The following is an 18,774-nucleotide window of genomic DNA, read 5'->3' as shown; positions in this document are numbered from 1 at the left end:
CAAAGAGCAGAGATGTCCATCTGGCCCAGGCTGATTCCCGCCCTGCCCCACCCCTTTGGACCATTAAACGAGCTGCTGGGGCCCATTCCTGGTTGCCATCCCGGCTATCAAGTATGTGATGTGTCAGGGAGGACATGATCACTTGGGTAGCGGGATGTGCTGGGCTGGCACCTGGGGGATGCTGACTCAGGGAGGGGCAGGGGCTGCACAGCCCTGGTGTCAGCAGCAGCAGCAGCAGGGAGTGTCCCCTGTGCAGATTGGCCAGGATGGAGCTGAGCAATGCCAGGGCTGCTATAAAAGCCCTGCCTGGGCCAGAGTGGAACAAGCAGTGCCCTGGCCACCTTCTCCTCCTCAGGAACAAGGGTAAGTGTGCCAGTGCTTCTGCTGGTGGCTCCCTGCTCCAGCCTTGGCCCCTGTGACTGGGGTGTTGCTGCCCTGGGCTGCTCTCCTGCCATGAATGCCCTCTCTTGCAGAGCACCCTCGCATCCCACTCCAAGATGTCCTGCTACGACCTGTGCCCACCCAGGACCACCGCTGAGCTGTGCCCAGTGCCCAGGACCAGCGTGGCTGTGCCCCAGCCCATCGCTGAGAGCTGCAATGAGCTGTGCACCCGCCAGTGCCCCGACTCGTCTGCCTTCATCCAACCCCCACCCGTGGTGGTCACCTTCCCCGGCCCCATCCTCAGCTCCTTCCCCCAGCAGGCCGTGGTGGGCTCCTCCGGAGCACCGGCCTTTGGCGGCTCCCTGGGGCTGGGCGGCCTCTATGGCGCCGGCGCCACCCAGGCCTCGGGGGGCCTCTGCACCTTTGGCAGAGCCTACGCTGCTCCCGCCTGCAGCCCTTGCGCCCTGCCCCGCTACAGCAAGAAGCTCTGGGACACCTGCGGGCCCTGCTAGAGCCACCAGCAACAGCCCCAAAGGCCCTGGCACTGCCTCAGCGCAGCATGGAGAACTTGAGCTGTGCACAAGCTGCCCTGGCCTCTTCCAGCCCATGACACCCGGCCTGCCTCCGGCCTGCCCACCCTCCCTCTACCTGCCTTTCCTGCCATTCTTGGTACAATAAAATTTTCCTGCATCCAATTCCTGTTCCTTTGCCTTTTTGAGTCATGTCATGAAGACCCCAGGGAATGGGGAATTCCAAAAGTGGGAGGAGAATTAGTGTTCCTTGGGAAACTCAAAATGGAAGCTTACAGTATCGGTAAAATAGAATTTGGAATGGGTACATGGGCAGTTTTATTGGAGAAGAAAACAGCAACAAAGTGGAAGTGGATTGATATCAAGGAGAGAAGAGGGAATGCTTCACGAAATGATAAGAGGAAGGACAAGGACAAGGACAAGGATATGGTCAAGGACAAGGACATGGACTAGGTCATGGACAAGGAGGTCCGAGCACTCTACCTGAAAGTAGACATACCCCCTGCTCACAGGCAATGACACTATGGGCCTTTAAAGACCTGCCGCCATGCTGGCAATGAGATGAACTGTCCCCAGAGCTGGGAGCCATCCAGGAGCACAGGCTGTCACATGTCCTGTGCCTCTGCATCACCCTTGGCTTTGAATAAAGAATCAGGGACAGAAATCAGAGACAAACTTGCCCATCACTATGCCCTATATATTTTATTTCTGCATCATCAGTTCCATCTCTCATTGTCTATCTCTTTTTCTTTCTCTCTTTTTAAAATTTCTCCGTCACCTCATATCTCATGTTCTGTTTCCTCTTCTCCTTCTCGTTCTCCTTCTCGTTCTCCTTCTCGTTCTCCTTCTCCTTCTCCTTCTCCTTCTCCTTCTCCTTCTCCTTCTCCTTCTCCTTCTCCTTCTCCATCATCTTCTCCTTTTCTTCCTCCCTCTAAACCCAGTACTTTGTCTTCTGATTCCCTTTCCCCTTTGAATTCATTATCTTCCCAATATAACAATGCACTGTCCACTTCCCATTTATATTTTCTAACCACTTCCATTGTCAGTTGCCCAGAAAATACCTCAAGACGGATTCCCATCCCACTCCCAGAATTCCCCATCCCCAGGGCAATTCATTACTCCAGAAAAGGAGGAAAACAGACAGGAAATGAATGCAGAAAAACTTTATTGCATCAACAAAAGCAGGAGAGGCAGGGAGAAGGAGGGTGGGCAGGCCAGAGGCAGGCCGGGTGTCACTCGCTGCAGGAGGCCAGGGCAACTTGTGCAGAGCTCAATTTCTCCATGCTGGGCTGAGGCGGCGCCAGGGCCTTTGGGGCTGTGGCTGGTGGCTCTAGCAGGGCCCGCAGGTGTCCCAGAGCTTCTTGCTGTAGCGGGGCAGGGCGCAAGGGCTGCAGGCGGGAGCAGCGTAGGCTCTGCCAAAGGTGCAGAGGCCCCCCGAGGCCTGGGTGGCACCGGTGCCATAGAGGCCGCCCAGCCCCAGGGAGCCGCCAAAGGCCGGTGCTCCGGAGGAGCCCACCACGGCCTGCTGGGGGAAGGAGCTGAGGATGGGGCCGGGGAAGGTGACCACCACGGGCGGGGGCTGGATGAAGGCAGACGAGTCGGGGCACTGGCGGGCACACAGCTCGTTGCAGCTCTCAGCAATGGGCTGGGGCACAGCCACGCTGGTCCTGGGCACTGGGCACAGCTCAGCGCTGGTCCTGGGTGGGCACAGGTCGTAGCAGGACATCTTGGAGTGGGATGCGAGGGTGCTCTGCAAGAGAGGGCAGCCATGGCAGGAGAGCAGCCCAGGGCAGCAGCGCCCGAGCCACAGCGGCCGCGGCTGGAGCAGGGAGTCGCCAGCAGAAGCGCTGGCACACTTACCCTTGTTCCCGAGGAGGAGAAGGTGGCCAGGGCACTGCTTGCTCCACTCTGGCCCAGGCTGGGCTTTTATAGCAGCCCTGGCATTGCTCAGCTCCATCCTGGTCAATCTGCACAGGGGACACTCCCTGCTGCTGCTGCTGCTTCTGCTGCTGCTGACACCAGGGCTGTGCGGCCCCTGCCCCTCCCTGAGTCAGCATCCCCCAGGTGCCAGCCCAGCACATCCCGCTGCTCAGGTGATCTTGGCTTTCCTGCCATGTCAGTTCCTTGATAGCCAGGATGGCACCCAGGAATCAGCTACAGATTGGCCAGGCTGGAGATGAGCAATGCCGGGGCTTCTATAAAAGCCCTGCCTGGGCCAGAGTGGAGCAAGCAGTGCCCTGGCCACCTTCTCCTCCTCAGGAACAAGGGTAAGTGTGCCAGCACTTCTGCTGGCAGTTCTCTGGCTCCCTGGCCTTTGGCTCAGGCACTGCTCTGGGCTGCTCTCCTGCCATGGCTGCCCTCTCTTGCAGAGCACCCTCGCATCCCACTCCAAGATGTCCTGCTACGACCTGTGCCCACCCAGGACCAGCGCTGAGCTGTGCCCAGTGCCCAGGACCAGCGTGGCTGTGCCCCAGCCCATCGCTGAGAGCTGCAACGAGCTGTGCGCCCGCCAGTGCCCCGACTCGTCTGCCTTCATCCAGCCCCCGCCTGTGGTGGTCACCTTCCCCGGCCCCATCCTCAGCTCCTTCCCCCAGCAGGCCGTGGTGGGCTCCTCCGGAGCACCGGCCTTTGGCGGCTCCCTGGGGCTGGGCGGCCTCTATGGCGCCGGTGCCACCCAGGCCTCGGGAGGCCTCTGCACCTTTGGCAGAGCCTACGCTGCTCCCGCCTGCAGCCCTTGCGCCCTGCCCCGCTACAGCAAGAAGCTCTGGAACACCTGCGGGCCCTGCTAGGCTTATCCTATCTTTTTTATCTGTCAGCCATGGAAGAATCTAGAAGTTGTTCATCTAAATCTTTGCCGTTTATGCTCTTTCCCTTAAAACTTGTCTTTTCCTATATTTAGTATTTTACTTTATCTCCACTTTGAAAATGTAATCCCTAATGTTTTATTTTGTGAATTTATTATGTATCTGAATTTAATTTTTCTTTTATTTTCTTTGATCTTTATCCTTTATCTCGGTTATATGAACTTCATGTCGTCTTTGCATTTATTCAGCTCTGCTTCTTGACATTTGCATGAGTTATAAAATTTAGCTTTATATTTTGGATTCTCTTTGTACGTCTCCTTTTCCCATATTTTCCTTTGTACTCTCTGTGATTTATTCAAGTTTTTCCTGCAATAAATCTTCTATGCATCGAATTTTTGCGTTTTCATCTTTTTTTATTTGAAATGGTGCTGATTACTGACTTGAGGTCTTACCTGCTTATAACAGAGCTATTCAACTTGACCGTTTCTGGTTGTTTAAACCTCTGAAGAGGGCCTGGGTGTGCAGGAGCCACTCTGAGAGGAGCAGCCTGCCCTGGATGACACAAAAGGGAAAGTCAGGGCAGGGCAGGGCCCGGCCTGGCCAAACCCAGCAGCTACAAACTATCTGATCAGGGCTGAGGTGCTTGGCCGCTCCTCCCTGCTTTGGGCGCTGTTAATCAGCCCTGGGACATGCAAGGGCTACAAAACAACAAAACAGGGAGCAGAGATCACTGCTCAGTGCTTCCCAAGTGCTCTCACGGCCCTTGAGGCTCAGAAAATCTGCACTTAGAGGGTTTTTTTTTCTCAGAGGAATCTCTCCAAATAAATTTTGTAGCCCAGAGAGCACTGAAATAGTGGTGTTTTTAATACAAAGTCGAGAGAGGTAATCACAGAATCATGGAATTATTTGGGTGGGAAGGGATCTTAAAATCATCTCATTCCACACCCTGCCATGGGCAGGGACAGCTTCCACCACCCCAGGTTGCTGCAAGCCCTGTCCAGCCTGGCCTTGGACGCTGCGAGGGACGGGACAGCCATGGAATATCCTGTGCCAGGGCATCCCCATGTTCACAGGGAGGAATTTATCCCCAAAATTTGATCTAAACCCCCTCCCTGTCAGTCCCATTCCCCCTTATCCTGTCACTCCATCTCTTGGGAAAGGGATTCTCATAGCATTAAGTAATGAAAACACTTAGAGAATATATCCATCTTATACATTTTTTTCTGTTTGTCTCCATTAGCTGGGAGATAAGGGCATGATTTCACAAACACATTCATAGAAAAGAGAATTCCTAATTCATATTTGAGAAGCTTACTCTATCAACAACTATTCCATTAAACTTGATTTCTATTCAGTTTTTTGTACATGTTTTTTGTAGCTCTTTCAGGTCCTGCAAGGCCACAGTGAGGTCACCTCAGAGCTTCCCCTTCTCCAAAGAGGATAATCCCAATTGTCTCAGCCTTTCCTCCCAGCAGAGCTGCTCCATCCCTTGGATCATCCTGGAGCCTCCTCTCGGCTCCCTCCAGCAGCTCCAGGTCCTCCCTGGGCTGGGGCAGCTCTGCAGGTGAGGTCTCACCTGAGCAGGGCAGAATCTCCTCTCCCCTGCTGCCCACGGGGGTTTTGATGCAGCCCATCAAAAGAGATTGGATTTAAAGGGAGTTTGTGCCAGGGATGAGGCACAACTTGCACTGACTGTCAGATTTTTGTAAAATATAAATCAAGGCAAGTAAATCCCCCCAGGCTAGGAGATGTGGGAACGACTCAATCCCTTTCTGTGCTTGGAGAATAATTTTTTTCCTTCCCCTGCAGCAAATACAGGGGAACTTGTTGGGGCAACAAACAAAGCGTAAACCTAAACCCAAATCCTTTTTCACCTGCAGAGGAAATGAAAATATTTGTGTGAAACCAATGTTTGGACCACAACAACCAATTTTCAGTGTAGGAATTAAGAGCAGATATATGATCTCTGAGGGGATTTCTCAGGAATAACAAGTAGGGTCTGTAAAATGCACTGGATACAGGTGAAAACCTAAAAGTTTTGCTCTGAAAAAAATCACCAAAAAAAAGGTATATAATAATATAATAAAGGTATAATAATATAATATAACAATAATTAATAATAATCATATGAAAGGTATATAATACCATAATAATAAATATAAACAAATATTATAAATGGAAAATATAGCTTGAAATAAAGCAAATACAGCAAAGGTGGAATATTTAACTTACAAAAGATTCAACCACAGATATGGACAGGATTTTTTTTTTAAGAAGGAAAAGAAGAGCTGCACTAATCATTAACCCTTGACTTCCAATGGCACAAATAATGACTTAATTAAAGTAATGGCAGGCACCACCTTGTTTCCTGCACATTAAAGCAGCTGGGGTTGTGTAAGAGTGAAATGTCTAAATCACTCATGTCATACAACACCGAACATTAGCTGGGTTGAACAGCAGATAATGAATGTTTGTGAAATCATTACAAAGTATTTTTCTCAAGAAGGGCCAGAACACTCTTGATAAGAGATTGCACCCACGACATTAAAGAACAACCTTGATCTACCTCTTTGATTTTTCCTCAAATCTGGAATCACAAGACTTGATATGGGAACATCCAGCACCTGAATTTTATTTACCACTAAAGCCTTCTTAGTTAAAGTGATTTTTATGTGGGATTGATTCCAAACCTTCCTCTCAATGGAAAACTATTGGGGAATTGCTGAGTGTCCTGGATGATCTCAGCAGATATTCATGACCCCTCAAATCCATCTCTGACCAACAAGGTCTCTTTAATTAGGGCTGGAAAACACATTTATTCCTGGGTAGTTCTGGAATCAGCTGGTTTCTGCTTCTAATTAATTTATCAGATAATTTTAAAGGGCTCTTAAGGAAAAATGTCCATGTCAGCCAGAGATGAGTCTTACAAAATCTGGGAGCAGACGAGCTCATGACAAAGTTGTAAAGGAAGAAGCAACATGTGGAGTCAGCTTAATGAACATGGTGATTCCAGTGAGGTCACTCTAATGATGCCAGGAGTTGCCAGCACCAATTAAGACCCAAGATTAAAGAAATCAAGGTGGTGAAACTCCGACATCACACGATAGGAGAATGAGAATGAAATCAGAACTGCCACAAACTCCAAACTTTTGTGACTCAAAGCTGGTAAACAATTTATTTCAGGCAGAACCCCCAGTCCAAGCAAGATTCCAAGCCCTCAGGAATGTTTGGATCCTCTATATAAGCTCCAATGCCTGGGTCCATCCAGACACTTCTCTCAGCTCATTCGCCTTGAGGAGCTTAGTGAGTATGAATTTTTAATTTCTTTCTATTTATTTAATCAGACCCTGTACCAGAGCAGTTGCAGAAGATTCCTTTAGGAATGCTGAGATTTAGAACAGTTTTACATTGTTTCTGTCTGGAATTACTCTTAATGAAACCAGTGGGAAATGGGGGATTTGGGAGTCCCAAAATCTTTGGGAGTCCCCAGATCTTCCCAACTTCTCAACTTCAGGGAAATTCATGGGAGATGGGACTGGGGTTCTTATATTGTTCTTCAGGGTAGGCATTTCCAAAAGCTGAATGAAAAAACGATGTGGGGCCAGAGCAAAGATCAGTCTGTGAGGTCTGGTCATTCTGGGGATGGTTTTACACTGGAATTTTTTTATTAAGGTGCTCAGTGGGTGTTGACCATGACGATCAAGGCTGAACATAAACCACAATGCCGTGATTTCACTCATGTTGAGAATTTCTCTCATCACCTTCTGAGTTTTTATAGTTTTTATGTCTCAATTTGTTGCAAACCAACCCTGAGCCCTGGAGGATGTCATGCTATGACCCTTGGACAGGACAGACAGCTCCAAGCTGGACACAGGGACTTGGGAAGGGATTGTGAGGTCTGGGGGTGTGGGGATCAGGGCTCTGAGGGGGCTGCAGGGCACAGGGCCAGCGCTGGGCAGAATGGGCAAGGCTGTGTGACTTTAGTCACTCAGGGTTTGTGTAAAGTCTAGGACCAGTCCACTACTGAACTGGGAGATCCCCACGTCTGTTCTAATGCCTGTATTTCTGAATCCCCTTTCAGCCTCATCTTTTGCACGCCAAGATGTCCTGCTACGACCTGTGCCCACCCAGGACCACCGCTGAGCTGTGCCCAGTGCCCAGGACCAGCGTGGCTGTGCCCCAGCCCATCGCTGAGAGCTGCAACGAGCTGTGCGCCCGCCAGTGCCCCGACTCGTCTGCCTTCATCCAGCCCCCGCCCGTGGTGGTCACCTTCCCCGGCCCCATCCTCAGCTCCTTCCCCCAGCAGGCCGTGGTGGGCTCCTCCGGAGCACCGGCCTTTGGCGGCTCCCTGGGCCTGGGCGGCCTCTATGGCGCCGGCGCCACCCAGGCCTCGGGGGGCCTCTGCACCTTTGGCAGAGCCTACGCTGCTCCCGCCTGCAGCCCTTGCACCCTGCCCCGCTACAGCAAGAAGCTCTGGGACACCTGCGGGCCCTGCTAGAGCCACCAGCAACAGCCCCAAAGGCCCTGGCACCGCCTCAGCCCAGCATGGAGAAATTGAGCTGTGCACAAGCTGCCCTGGCCTGCAGCGAGTGACACCCGGCCTGCGTCCGGCCTGCCCACCCTCCCTCTCCCTGCCACTCCTGGCATTCTTGGCTCAATAAAATTTTCTTGCATCCAATTCTGTTTCTTTGCCTCCTTTTCCCAAATGACAAAGACCCAAGTGCCTTGGCGAAGTGAGAAACCCCAGGCATCTCCTCCCAGCACAAGAGGGAATGTCCCCCCAGAGGAAAACAAGTACAAATGAAAACCAGAGAGGGTTTTGTGCAACACCAACAGGGATTTAATGTCGGAGAGAAGAGCAACAGCCGAGGGCAGGGAATCCAGGAGGTCTCAGGGGCAGCAGGGGATGCAGAACTTGGGCTCTGGGAGCAGGGACCGGGTCAGGACCAGGATAAGCCAGGGATGGAGGAGTCCAGGCACAGAGAGGGGATGGAGGGCTCAGGGAATCCCGAGGGGATGGAGGGCTGAGGGAATACCGAGGTAATGAAGGGCTCAGGGCAAAAAGAGAGGATGGAGAGCTGAGGGCACACCCAGGGTTTCTGGGCACACTCAGCTGCCACTGCCAGCGCCTCCTGCCCGGTGTCCCCATGGCTCGGGCCAGGCTCCAAGGCTGGCACTGCCTCTGGAGGCTGGCACTGCCAGGGGCGCTTTAGAAAACCCCACAGCTCCCGCGGCGGGACCTGCTCCATCTCTGGGAGCCAGGCAGGGAATAGCCCAGGCCCCGTGAGGAGAAGCCGGAGCTGTAGGACCTCCCGCAATTGCCAAAGGAGCCTCCATAGCCCCCAAGGGAGCCCCCATAGCCCCCGAGGGAGCCCCCATAACCCCCAAGGGAGCCTCCATAGCCCCCAAAGGAGCCCCCATAGCCCCCAAAGGAACCCCCATAGCCGGTGTCACCTCCATAACCCAGGGAACGGCCGTAGCCAAGGGAGCCCCCATAGCCCTGGGAGCCCCCATAGCCCCCACAGCTTCCCAGGCCAAAGGAGCCCCCATAGCCCCGGGAGCCCCCATAGCCCCCGAGGGAGCCCCCATAGCCTGAGAAACCCCCATAGCCCCGGGAGCCCCCATAGCCCCCATAGCCAAGGGAGCTCCCATAACCTCCAGACCCAAAGGAGCCCCCATAGCCCAGGGAGCTCCCATAACCTCCAGACCCAAAGGAGCTCCCATAGCCCAGGGAGCCCCCATAACCTCCAGACCCAAAGGAGCCCCCATAGCCAGAGGAGCCCCCCAAGGCCAGGGGACCCCCATAACCCCCTGAACCTCCCAGCCCAAAGGAGCCCCCGTAGCCCTGGGAGCTGCGGGAACTGAAGGAACGCCCCGGCAAGGCTGGGCCCGACGATCCCACAACGCTCTCCTGGGGGAAGGTGCTGAGCACAGGGCCCGGGATGGTCACCACCACCGGCGGGGGCAGGATCAGGGCTCTGGAGTCAGGACACTGCTGCACACACGGCTCATTGGAGCTCTCGGCGATGGGCTGGGGGCAGCTGATGCCGCAGGACTCGTTGGAGTAGGACATCCTTCTGTGCTGGGAGGCTGCAATGCACAGCAGGAAAAAGATTTCAGATCCAGGAATTTCCACCTGATTCTGTCTGTGCTTTGCCATGGAAAATGTGGGAGCCCAGAGTTTGTTGCTTTCCAAATCTGACCCTCATCTGACCACAGAAATCAAATTCTGGTTGCTGTCAACGTCCCTGAGATGTCACACACAGATGAAAACATCTAGTGTCATCTCTGGTGGTACTTCTTACACTGTGACAAATCTGGTTTTATCTCTTTATAAATTTATTAAATCCAACTAGGTCTAGCAATTTATGTATAGGAAGTTAAGAAGTGTCGGATACAAAGCAGCAACTTCTGTAATTTCATGTCCTTTCCCAAGTAGCCTTCAGCTTCCAAACCAGAACATTTACCCTTATATTCCCACAAAGTGAGAATGATCACTCAGATATTTTTAAATTTTACGGCCACACATTGTACCTAAAATGCCTGGAAATGTTTATTCCAAGTGGCATGGTGAAAATTCACATTTTATTCTACGACAGCCTTCTCAACGCACAATTTTTAAATCTACCAGTCCATAACATCAAAGAATTGGATGAGGAAAAAGGAGGATAGAGAAGGATAGAGGAGCTCAAATCCGACTTACCCTGTTCACCAAGGCGAATAACTCAGGAGAAGTGGATGGAGAGGCTCGGAGTGGTGGCAGCTTTTATACATTTCCCAAAGTGCTTACAGGGACAAAACGCCCTCCGTGCCTCCAGTCCCACACAGAACAACCCTCACATGGAGGGATTTAATTCTGCTGGCTTTGCACTGCCACTCCCCACGCGCAAAAAACGGGCGTGAGGCCATGTCAGGACAGACTTGAGGGCATCGAGCTGGTGAATGATGAGGTAATAATCCCCATCACGAGAGCTGGCTTTGGGTTCGATGAGTTCAGATTAATTAACTTCGTCTTTTAAAATTCAAGTGAATCCCGTGAAAATCCACGGGAGCTGCACAAAAAGAGGGAGACGGGTCTCAAAAGTGAAGAAAATATCAATTATCTCCAAATGCTTTAAAAACGTGAGGGGGTTTTATCCCCGTGTTTGCAGCTCAAATGCCATTAATCACTTGACAATTCCAAGCTGGGCTCCATTGCTCCATTCCCTGCTGGCTTTGGAATGTCATGGAGGCAGTGACACTTGAGGAATGTTCCAGATCCTTCCAGGACCATGAGGGGCTTTGTAAACGCCCACAGGAAATTCATATTTGGTGTGTTAGACAGGAACACGGAAATGTCAGCGCCCAAAAGTGGGGCAGAAGCGTCAGGTCAGAGACGCGTGAGCTGAGGGCTCTGTGTCACGAGGCACAATTTCATGGACAAAATATTTACAGGTGAGACTTCAAGAGTTGAGATTTTAGAACATCACTTTGAGACCCCTTTTGCACAGAATATTGATAGTTAAGCCTGAAAATTTGGATAATTTACAATCAGGCTTTAATTTCTCCCCTAAAATTTAAGATATTTCAGCGAAATGCTGCCTCATAAATTAAGAGGGAACTGCACTTGACATGGCAGATGATGTACTTGTCATAGTCATCCCAAACGTGTTAACAGGTAATAAAATAAAGAATTTGAGCTCAGGAATGAAAATTAAATCATTGCCAGCACTGAAATTATTAATCAAATGCTGATTAAGGAATCAAGAGGAGTGACATTGATTGATATTTTTAAATGATGATGTTTCATAACAAGGGAGCTGCTAACTCAAACAAATCCTCATAACTCCCAGCCTCCATTTAATAGGATAATAACAGAAATTGCAAGCACTGACTATTAACGAGTATTTGTGAGGCAGCTTAAAGTCATTATCCTCCAGTACCTCTCATTATTATCAGCAAATCCTGATGACACTTCACAAACAGGGCTATTTTACAATTTAGAGGTAATTTATTGCCTCTCTTTTGCAATGTCATAAAATTAGAAAACAATTGCAAGAGGAAAGAAAAAAAGTAACTGCAGGATGTCCCAGACTCATCATAATAAAATATATATTTTTTATTTTATTACTGCAATATATTGGTATTTTATTATTATTCTATTAATTTTTTTTTTCTGTAGTGGTCAGTACTTCAGGGTTGGGAGGAAAGAAAATTAAGTTTTTTAATGTATTTCAAATTGAACTTCTGGAAGTTGAGATTTCAAATGAAATCATGAAATATTTGGAATTAGCTTAAAGCCAAGGCCTCTTCTGGCTGTACTAATTTTGATCTCTTTGGGGATTTTTGTAAATCCCTACTCAGCTATGAGGAGAATTCATGTCCTCTCAGAGCCACAATTTTAGGTCCACTTGGGTGACCTTCACCTGGTGAAGGTGGCACCAAAAAACAGCTCCATACCATGGTTAACGTGGCCATTAAAATGTCCCAATTAACAGGACATTAAAATTGGACTCAAGCAGGACTGCTATAATCAATGACTCCACGACCACCCCTCAGCCCCAAGTTCCCCAAATCCCCTCGGATTGCCCTCAGAGGGAGCTGATTGCCATCAGCGGTTGTGTCACAGCCACGCGAGTTTGGGAGGGACATTGCTGAGGTGACAGAATGGAAGCGCCCACTGTGGCGTTGGTTTTGTAATAAACGAGGACGGGAGGCGCAGGGGGTGGCTTTGAGGAGGATATAAAAGCTCACATCACCCAGAGCCTTTCATCCACTGCTCCTGTTCCCAACCCTGCAGCGAACAAGGTAAGCGGCGGCACTGATCCCCATAAAATCTGAATTACTACATAAAGCCCATGAGCCTCTTTTCCTCTTCCTCTTGGCTTCTTTCTTGCTGGTCTTACACCTTTGACTGAATCTTTGCCACAGGTTGCTATAAGTTTGTTTAATTTATCCAGCACAGAATTTCTCTTGCAAGGATGATCATGGTGAGACGAAGACTAATACAATAATGAGATTTCTTTGAATTTACCTGTTTCCCTCCGATATTTCACACATAGAGTTTAATTCTGATTCTTCTCAGCCAATTTAGCTTTAAAGTCCTTTCTGTTGTGTGTTGCAGCCTCCCAGCACAGAAGGATGTCCTACTCCAACGAGTCCTGCGGCATCAGCTGCCCCCAGCCCATCGCCGAGAGCTCCAACGAGCCATGTGTGCAGCAGTGCCCTGACTCCAGAGCCCTGATCCTGCCCCCGCCGGTGGTGGTGACCATCCCGGGCCCTGTGCTCAGCACCTGCCCTCAGGAGAGCGTTGTGGGATCGTCGGGCCCAGCCTTGCCGGGGCGTTCCTTCAGTTCCCGCAGCTCCCAGGGCTACGGGGGCTCCTTTGGGCTGGGAGGTTCAGGGGGTTATGGGGGTCCCCTGGCCTTGGGGGGCTCCTCTGGCTATGGGGGCTCCTTTGGGTCCGGAGGTTATGGGGGTTCCCTGGGCTATGGGAGCTCCTTTGGGTCTGGAGGTTATGGGAGCTCCCTGGGCTATGGGGGCTCCTTTGGGTCTGGAGGTTATGGGAGCTCCCTTGGCTATGGGGGCTATGGGAGCTCCCGGGGCTATGGGGGTTTCTCAGGCTATGGGGGCTCCTTCGGGGGCTATGGGGGCTCCCGGGGCTATGGGGGCTCCTTTGGCCTGGGAAGCTGTGGGGGCTATGGGGGCTCCCAGGGCTATGGGGGCTCCCTGGGCTACGGCCGTTCCCTGGGTTATGGAGGTGACACCGGCTATGGGGGCTCCTTTGGGGGCTATGGGGGATCCTTTGGGGGTTATGGGGGCTCCCTTGGGGGCTATGGGGGCTCCCTTGGGGGCTATGGGGGCTCCTTTGGCAATTGCGGGAGGTCCTACAGCTCCGGCTTCTCCTCACGGGGCCTGGGCTATTCCGTGCCTGGCTCCCAGAGATGGGGCAGGTCCCGCCGCGGGAGCTGTGGGGTTTTCTAAAGCCCCCCTGGCAGTGCCAGCCTCCAGAGGCAGTGCCAGCCGTGGAGCCTGGCCCGAGCCATGGGGACACCGGGCAGGAGGTGCTGGCAATGGCAGCTGAGTGTGCCAAGCAGCTCTGGGTGTGCCCTCAGCTCTCCATCCCTTCTCTCTGCCCTGAGCCCTCCATCCCCTCGGGACACCCTGAGCCCTCCATCCCCTCTCTGTGCCTGGACTCCTCCATCCCTGGCTTATCCTTCTCCTGATCTGGTCCCTGCTCCCAGAACAGGAATTCTGCATCCCCTGCTGCCCCTGGGATTGCTTGTATTCCCTGCCCTCGGTTGTTGCTCTTCTCTCTGACATTAAACCGCTGTTGGTGTTGCACAAAAGCCTCTCTGGTTTTTATTTGTCATTTATTTTTTCCTCCGGGAGCAGAACTCCCCAGCGTGCTGAGGTTTCCTTATCACAGGATCTGCCCTGCTCCCCGAGTTTGAAATGTGGAATGGGAGTTTAATTGGGGTACTTAACGCGATGTTGAGGAATGTTTGTTTAGCAATTTGCCCGTCATTAACTTCCCCGAGGTTCTGAGTAATTGTTCTTGCTCTGAGGATTCCTGGTGACACCCCAGGCCCCTCAATCACCACATCGCTTAGCAAACAATTAAGACATAATTGCAGCGTTTCTAACCTAGCAGGACGACAAGGGAAGGACGAGACCTAAGTTTTCATTCTGTCTGTTGGGTTTTGAAAGTTCTGCCTGGGTTTGTTCAGCCTGAGGAAGAGAAGATCCGGGGTGATCTCATTTCACCTTTCAGTGTCTCAAGGAGCCGAAAAGAAATACGGGGAGAAATAATTTCCAAAGGCCTGGAGGGACAGGGCAAGGGGAAATGGGTTCGAATTTATGGAGAGGAGTTTTAGACGGGATGTTGAGAATAAAAAAGTTTTGTCCGTAAAGCTGCTTTAGCTTTCCCACCTCTTTTCCCCCATTTGTTGCTAGCCAGAACAATATTTCATATCGTTCTTCCAGAAATGAGAAAGGGGGAAAATTTCCCCCCCCCCAAAAAAAAGGTTATTACTCATTGTTTATATTTCTCTAACTCCTCAGTGATTAGCGTGGTGTAACTTAAATGCAGATCTGCTTGGTACTCACAATTTATGCACGGGCAAATTTCTGCCAGAGAAGGCTCCAAAGAGGAAGAGAGAGAAGGAACATTGCAAACCACAAATTGTGATGCGCCATCTATTTAATGAGCAAGAAGTGGAATTAAAAAAAAATACAGCAAAAGAAAGCAGAAGGGTTCAATACAGAAGGGTTGAATACGAATTAAAATTCATCACCCATTTCCAGGCAGTGCTTTACAGCTGGACACCCAGCGACAATCGAGTGACATTTTTCACCTCCCTGATTGCACAGAAAGGCATCAAATGGGGAAAGCCAAGCTCCTGCAGCGCCGGGAGCTCAGGGCAAAGCTGCGGGGGTCAGCAAGCGGGTGGGCACGGGCTCAGTCCTGCATCCGATCGCGCTTTCCTGCATCCGATCGCGTTTCCATCTCCTGCTCATCCCTTCCCGCGGCTCCCTCAGGGCCCGCAGCGGTTGGAGCGCCGGTAGGACCTCCCATAGAGCCCCCCCAAACCCGAGTACCCCAAACTGCCGAGCCCCGAGGAGCTGCCCGAGTTGATGGGCACTCCCCCGGCGCTCAGAGCATCCCCGACGGCCGCGGACGCCGAGGATCCCACGGCGGTGTTCTGGGGGAAGGAGCTGAGGATGGGTCCGGGCAGGGTGACCACCACAGGAGAGGGCTGGATCACGTAGGTGGAGTCCTGGCACTGCCGGACGCAGGGCTCGTTGCAGCTGTTGGCCAGCGGGGTGGGGCCGCAGGAGTTTGGGGCGCAGAGGTCGTAGCAGGACATGGCTGTGGGGTGAGAGTCTGGAAGGCAGCGAGTTCTGGAATGCAAGGAACGAGGTGTAATTAGCCGCGTAATTAAGCTGTTGTGGTGATGGAGAGCGCGAGGAGTGCGTGGGGAGTGGAAGGAAGGGTTGGTCTGGGGTTGAAAGGGGATTTCGGTGAAGTTCAGAGCTCTCTACACCACAAAGGGCAGCTCCACCTCCTCCTGAGCGACTCTGTGCTCTCCTTTCCCTCCTGCAGCCCTGAAATAAGCGGGGAGGTGAGGGAGCAGGCAGTCAGGAAAGCAAGGAGAAACTGCGCCCCAAAACAGAGAGAAAAATAAAAAATAAATAAATAAAATGAAAAAATAAAACAAAACAAAACAAAACAAAACCCCAACCGAACAAAAAAACCCACCAAAAAAAAAAACCAAAACCAAAACTAAACAACAACAAAAAAGAATCCTCATCAAGTAAAAATGAGGAGCAGAAATTTCACCGTGAGGCCTTGGCACAGGTAGCTCTGAGCAAGGGAGTTCAGGGAATCTCCCTCTGGACACATTCAGACACTCGTGCCCAGGAGTTTCCCTCTCCAGAGTCGTTCCAAACCCTCCTGGAGGCTTTCCTGTGCCACTTGCCCCAGGAGATCTCCAGAGGTCCCTTCCAACAGCGAATATTTTGTGATTCCATCCCGAGAGCCAAAAGCTCTGCACAGATTCCTCACATCCGCTCCCAGGTCTGAGCAGTGCTGAGGCAGAGCTCGGAACTTCTTGGGATGGAAAGATTTGGGTGACGCAAATGAAAAAATCCGGGCTCAGCATAGGAACGACCTCCACCCTTCACAGAATGTCCCTCCCTGGAGAAAAAGCTGCTTCGAAGTCTCCCCAGCAATTTTAAAGAGCGCAAACCTCGAAAAATAAAACACAAAGACGGCAACAACGCAAAGAAAATGGGAAGAAGATCAGACTTACCCTTTCCTCCAGGGAGAAGAAGGCCAGGAGTGGTTGTAGCTCCTCAGACCGGGCTGGTTTTATACCCTGGTCCAGAGAGCCCGAGGACCTGGGACACAAATTGTGCGTGTAGCTCATTAGCAGCCAATTGCTAACGATTCCTCATATGCAAAGTACCCCTGGCTGGGGATTTACTTTTCCTCTCTGTTTGTGGTTCTTGCCTGGATTTCGTTTCCTCCCTGTAATGCATGCATTCCTCCGGTGAGGTTTCTTTTATCCTCAAATCTTACGAGCCCGGTTAACTCCTGATCAGAGGCTGATTCATCTGGGTTACTCAGGAAATTGCTTTGCATCCCAAGGAACCATGAAAAGGATGAATGAAACCATCGGGAAAGGTGCAGTGACCTTCCTCCCTGTGAAATCCCTTTCCCCCTGCACGAAGGGCACAAGTTTTTGGCACACCTCGTTCTGAGAAGGGCACAAATTCCTATTTCTGCCTCAGTGTTTCACCAAATTCCTCTCAAACAGAAGGAGATACACAAAAATAAAGGAAATAAAATCATTAGAAAGCATTTAGAGCTGATTAAACTTCCCCTCTCTCAAAGGTACTGAGAAATGGGTTATTTGAGGGAACAGATTTTATTTTCTTGACTCAGCAGAAAGCATGAAAGAGGCGCATCATCTGATCTATTCCTTTATTATTAAACCACCACGGTCCCATGACGGAATCTGAGACACAATTTGGGAACTGAGTGTCCAAGTCCTTCATCTCAGGAGTCTCCAGGTTGGGTTTTCTCCCTACATTAAACCAGGACAGTGATTGAGGTCATCTGGAGGATGCCTGGGAATTTGGGGCTGCTCAAAGCCTTGCCCAAGCTCATCTTTGGGGTCATCAAAGACGCCAAAGCCTTTTACATCTGCCACTAAATTATTACTTTCCCCTGCTGGGCTTCACACCATTATGCAAAATTGTTCCCCAAATGAATAGCAGTTATTTAGAGACGTTTGTAATGTTCCTGTTCCTTTTTTCCTTCTTTGAAAGGCAATTCTGGCTTTCACTTTGCACGTCTCACAGATCACCTCAGCGTGCAGCAATTCCAGTTCCTTTTCAAAGGCAATTTCCAGATTAAAAAGTAATCGCAGACAATGCCGGAGCAGACTGGAGGGCAGGGCCAAGCATTCCAAGCCCTCGTGGTGTTTAATCTCCGAGGCAGAGACAGGCAAATCAGCACCGAACTGGGAGTATCTGCCCCAACATCTCCTGGGAAATAAAGGCTGGTTGGAGACTTCTGAAGAGCAGAAATCTTCAAAGTTCCCCAAACATTTCCCTGGACCACTCAGACATGCAAATGGGGGACGATCAGCAAATGGGCAGGGAAGGACTCTTTGAACATGACCAGGGGTTCAAAGGGGTGGCCAAGATTCCTGATGGATTCCACAAAACTTCCCCATCAGCTCCAATCCTTCCACCTTGTCCTTGAAATACAAATAAGAATTTGCATCAACTCAGTCACTGGGTGTCCCCAGTTTGGGATGACCCAAAATGATGACACGATGTCTGGAAACTCTCCTGTCCCTCAAGATTGACCAGACTTTCCCAAAGTTCTTGCTGCATGCACAAAAATGTTAAAAAAATTGGTTGTCCAGAGAAGCTGTGTCTACCACATCCCTGGAAGTGTCCAAGGCCAGGTTGGACAGGGCTTGGAACACCCTGGGATAGTGGAAGGTGTCCCTGCCCATGGTTTAGATTATTTTTGAGGCCCCTTCCCACCCAAACCATTCCATGATTCCCTGACTTTCCTTTATAACAATAATTATCTATCAATTCCAAGACCAGCTTGTGGTTTGAAAGCCAACTCATCCAAAGCTACAGAGAAGATAAAAAGAGCCCAAATTCCACTTCTGAAGGTGATCCTAAGTCCAGCTTGTCTGGATGCCTCCATCTTCTCCTCCCAGGAGCCGAGAGCTTTTGGGATGCTGCTCCTGGGAAGATTACAAGGAGCAGCGATCTGAAATCTCCTGGACACTTATCACGACTGGAATTGCACACTCAGGACTCCAATTAAAACTCGCTAGCACACCAGGGGCTGCTCCCAGGTGTGTGTCCAAAATGCCAGAAGTCCTAAACAAATGGGATTTTGACTCACCCCCACTTTGGGAGGTGGAGTTGGCATGATGGAGCCGGGAATATTTAATGGATGCAAAGCAGGGAGATGAAAGCGGCCTCACGGGTCGTGGGTTTCATCCGCGGCCAGGAAAAACCATCATGAACATAAACAGTAAACA

General features: G+C 50.9%; 5 protein-coding genes and 2 pseudogenes across 5 annotated transcripts; 4 read left to right on the top strand and 3 right to left on the bottom strand.

Moving 5' to 3' along the window:
* Positions 1 to 471: 471 nt before the first annotated feature.
* LOC131095297 (scale keratin-like) lies at positions 472 to 893 on the top strand. The gene has a single exon (XM_058042975.1). The coding sequence runs from the start codon at positions 498 to 500 to the stop codon at positions 891 to 893; it is 396 nt and encodes a 131-aa protein (XP_057898958.1). The 5' UTR covers positions 472 to 497.
* Positions 894 to 2,241: 1,348 nt separating this feature from the next.
* Positions 2,242 to 2,868, bottom strand: LOC131095078 (scale keratin-like; annotated as a pseudogene).
* A 392-nt stretch (positions 2,869 to 3,260) lies between these two features.
* Positions 3,261 to 4,107, top strand: LOC131095077 (scale keratin-like; annotated as a pseudogene).
* A 3,710-nt stretch (positions 4,108 to 7,817) lies between these two features.
* Positions 7,818 to 8,213, top strand: LOC131095269 (scale keratin-like). Its single transcript, XM_058042938.1, has one exon. It carries the CDS (start codon positions 7,818 to 7,820, stop codon positions 8,211 to 8,213), a length of 396 nt encoding a protein of 131 aa, XP_057898921.1.
* Positions 8,214 to 8,924: 711 nt separating this feature from the next.
* LOC131095075 (scale keratin-like) lies at positions 8,925 to 9,788 on the bottom strand. Its single transcript, XM_058042661.1, has 3 exons — positions 9,515 to 9,788; positions 9,221 to 9,370; positions 8,925 to 9,100 (listed from the first exon to the last, which is right to left on the bottom strand). Exons 1-3 carry the CDS (start codon positions 9,786 to 9,788, stop codon positions 8,925 to 8,927), a joined length of 600 nt encoding a protein of 199 aa, XP_057898644.1.
* Positions 9,789 to 12,835: 3,047 nt separating this feature from the next.
* On the top strand, positions 12,836 to 13,678 carry LOC131095074 (scale keratin-like). The gene is made up of 2 exons (XM_058042660.1): positions 12,836 to 13,109; positions 13,209 to 13,678. The coding sequence occupies exons 1-2, from the start codon at positions 12,836 to 12,838 to the stop codon at positions 13,676 to 13,678; spliced, it is 744 nt and encodes a 247-aa protein (XP_057898643.1).
* Positions 13,679 to 15,231: 1,553 nt separating this feature from the next.
* On the bottom strand, positions 15,232 to 15,570 carry LOC131095299 (feather beta keratin-like). The gene has a single exon (XM_058042977.1). It carries the CDS (start codon positions 15,562 to 15,564, stop codon positions 15,232 to 15,234), a length of 333 nt encoding a protein of 110 aa, XP_057898960.1. The 5' UTR covers positions 15,565 to 15,570.
* Between the last annotated feature and the right edge of the window lie 3,204 nt (positions 15,571 to 18,774).

The sequence above is a fragment of the Melospiza georgiana genome, chromosome 33, assembly GCF_028018845.1.
Source record: "Melospiza georgiana isolate bMelGeo1 chromosome 33, bMelGeo1.pri, whole genome shotgun sequence".
Classification (NCBI taxonomy): Eukaryota; Metazoa; Chordata; class Aves; order Passeriformes; family Passerellidae; genus Melospiza; species Melospiza georgiana.
Note: the sequence above shows the minus strand (reverse complement) of the source record. Positions and strands in the feature narration are given on the sequence as shown.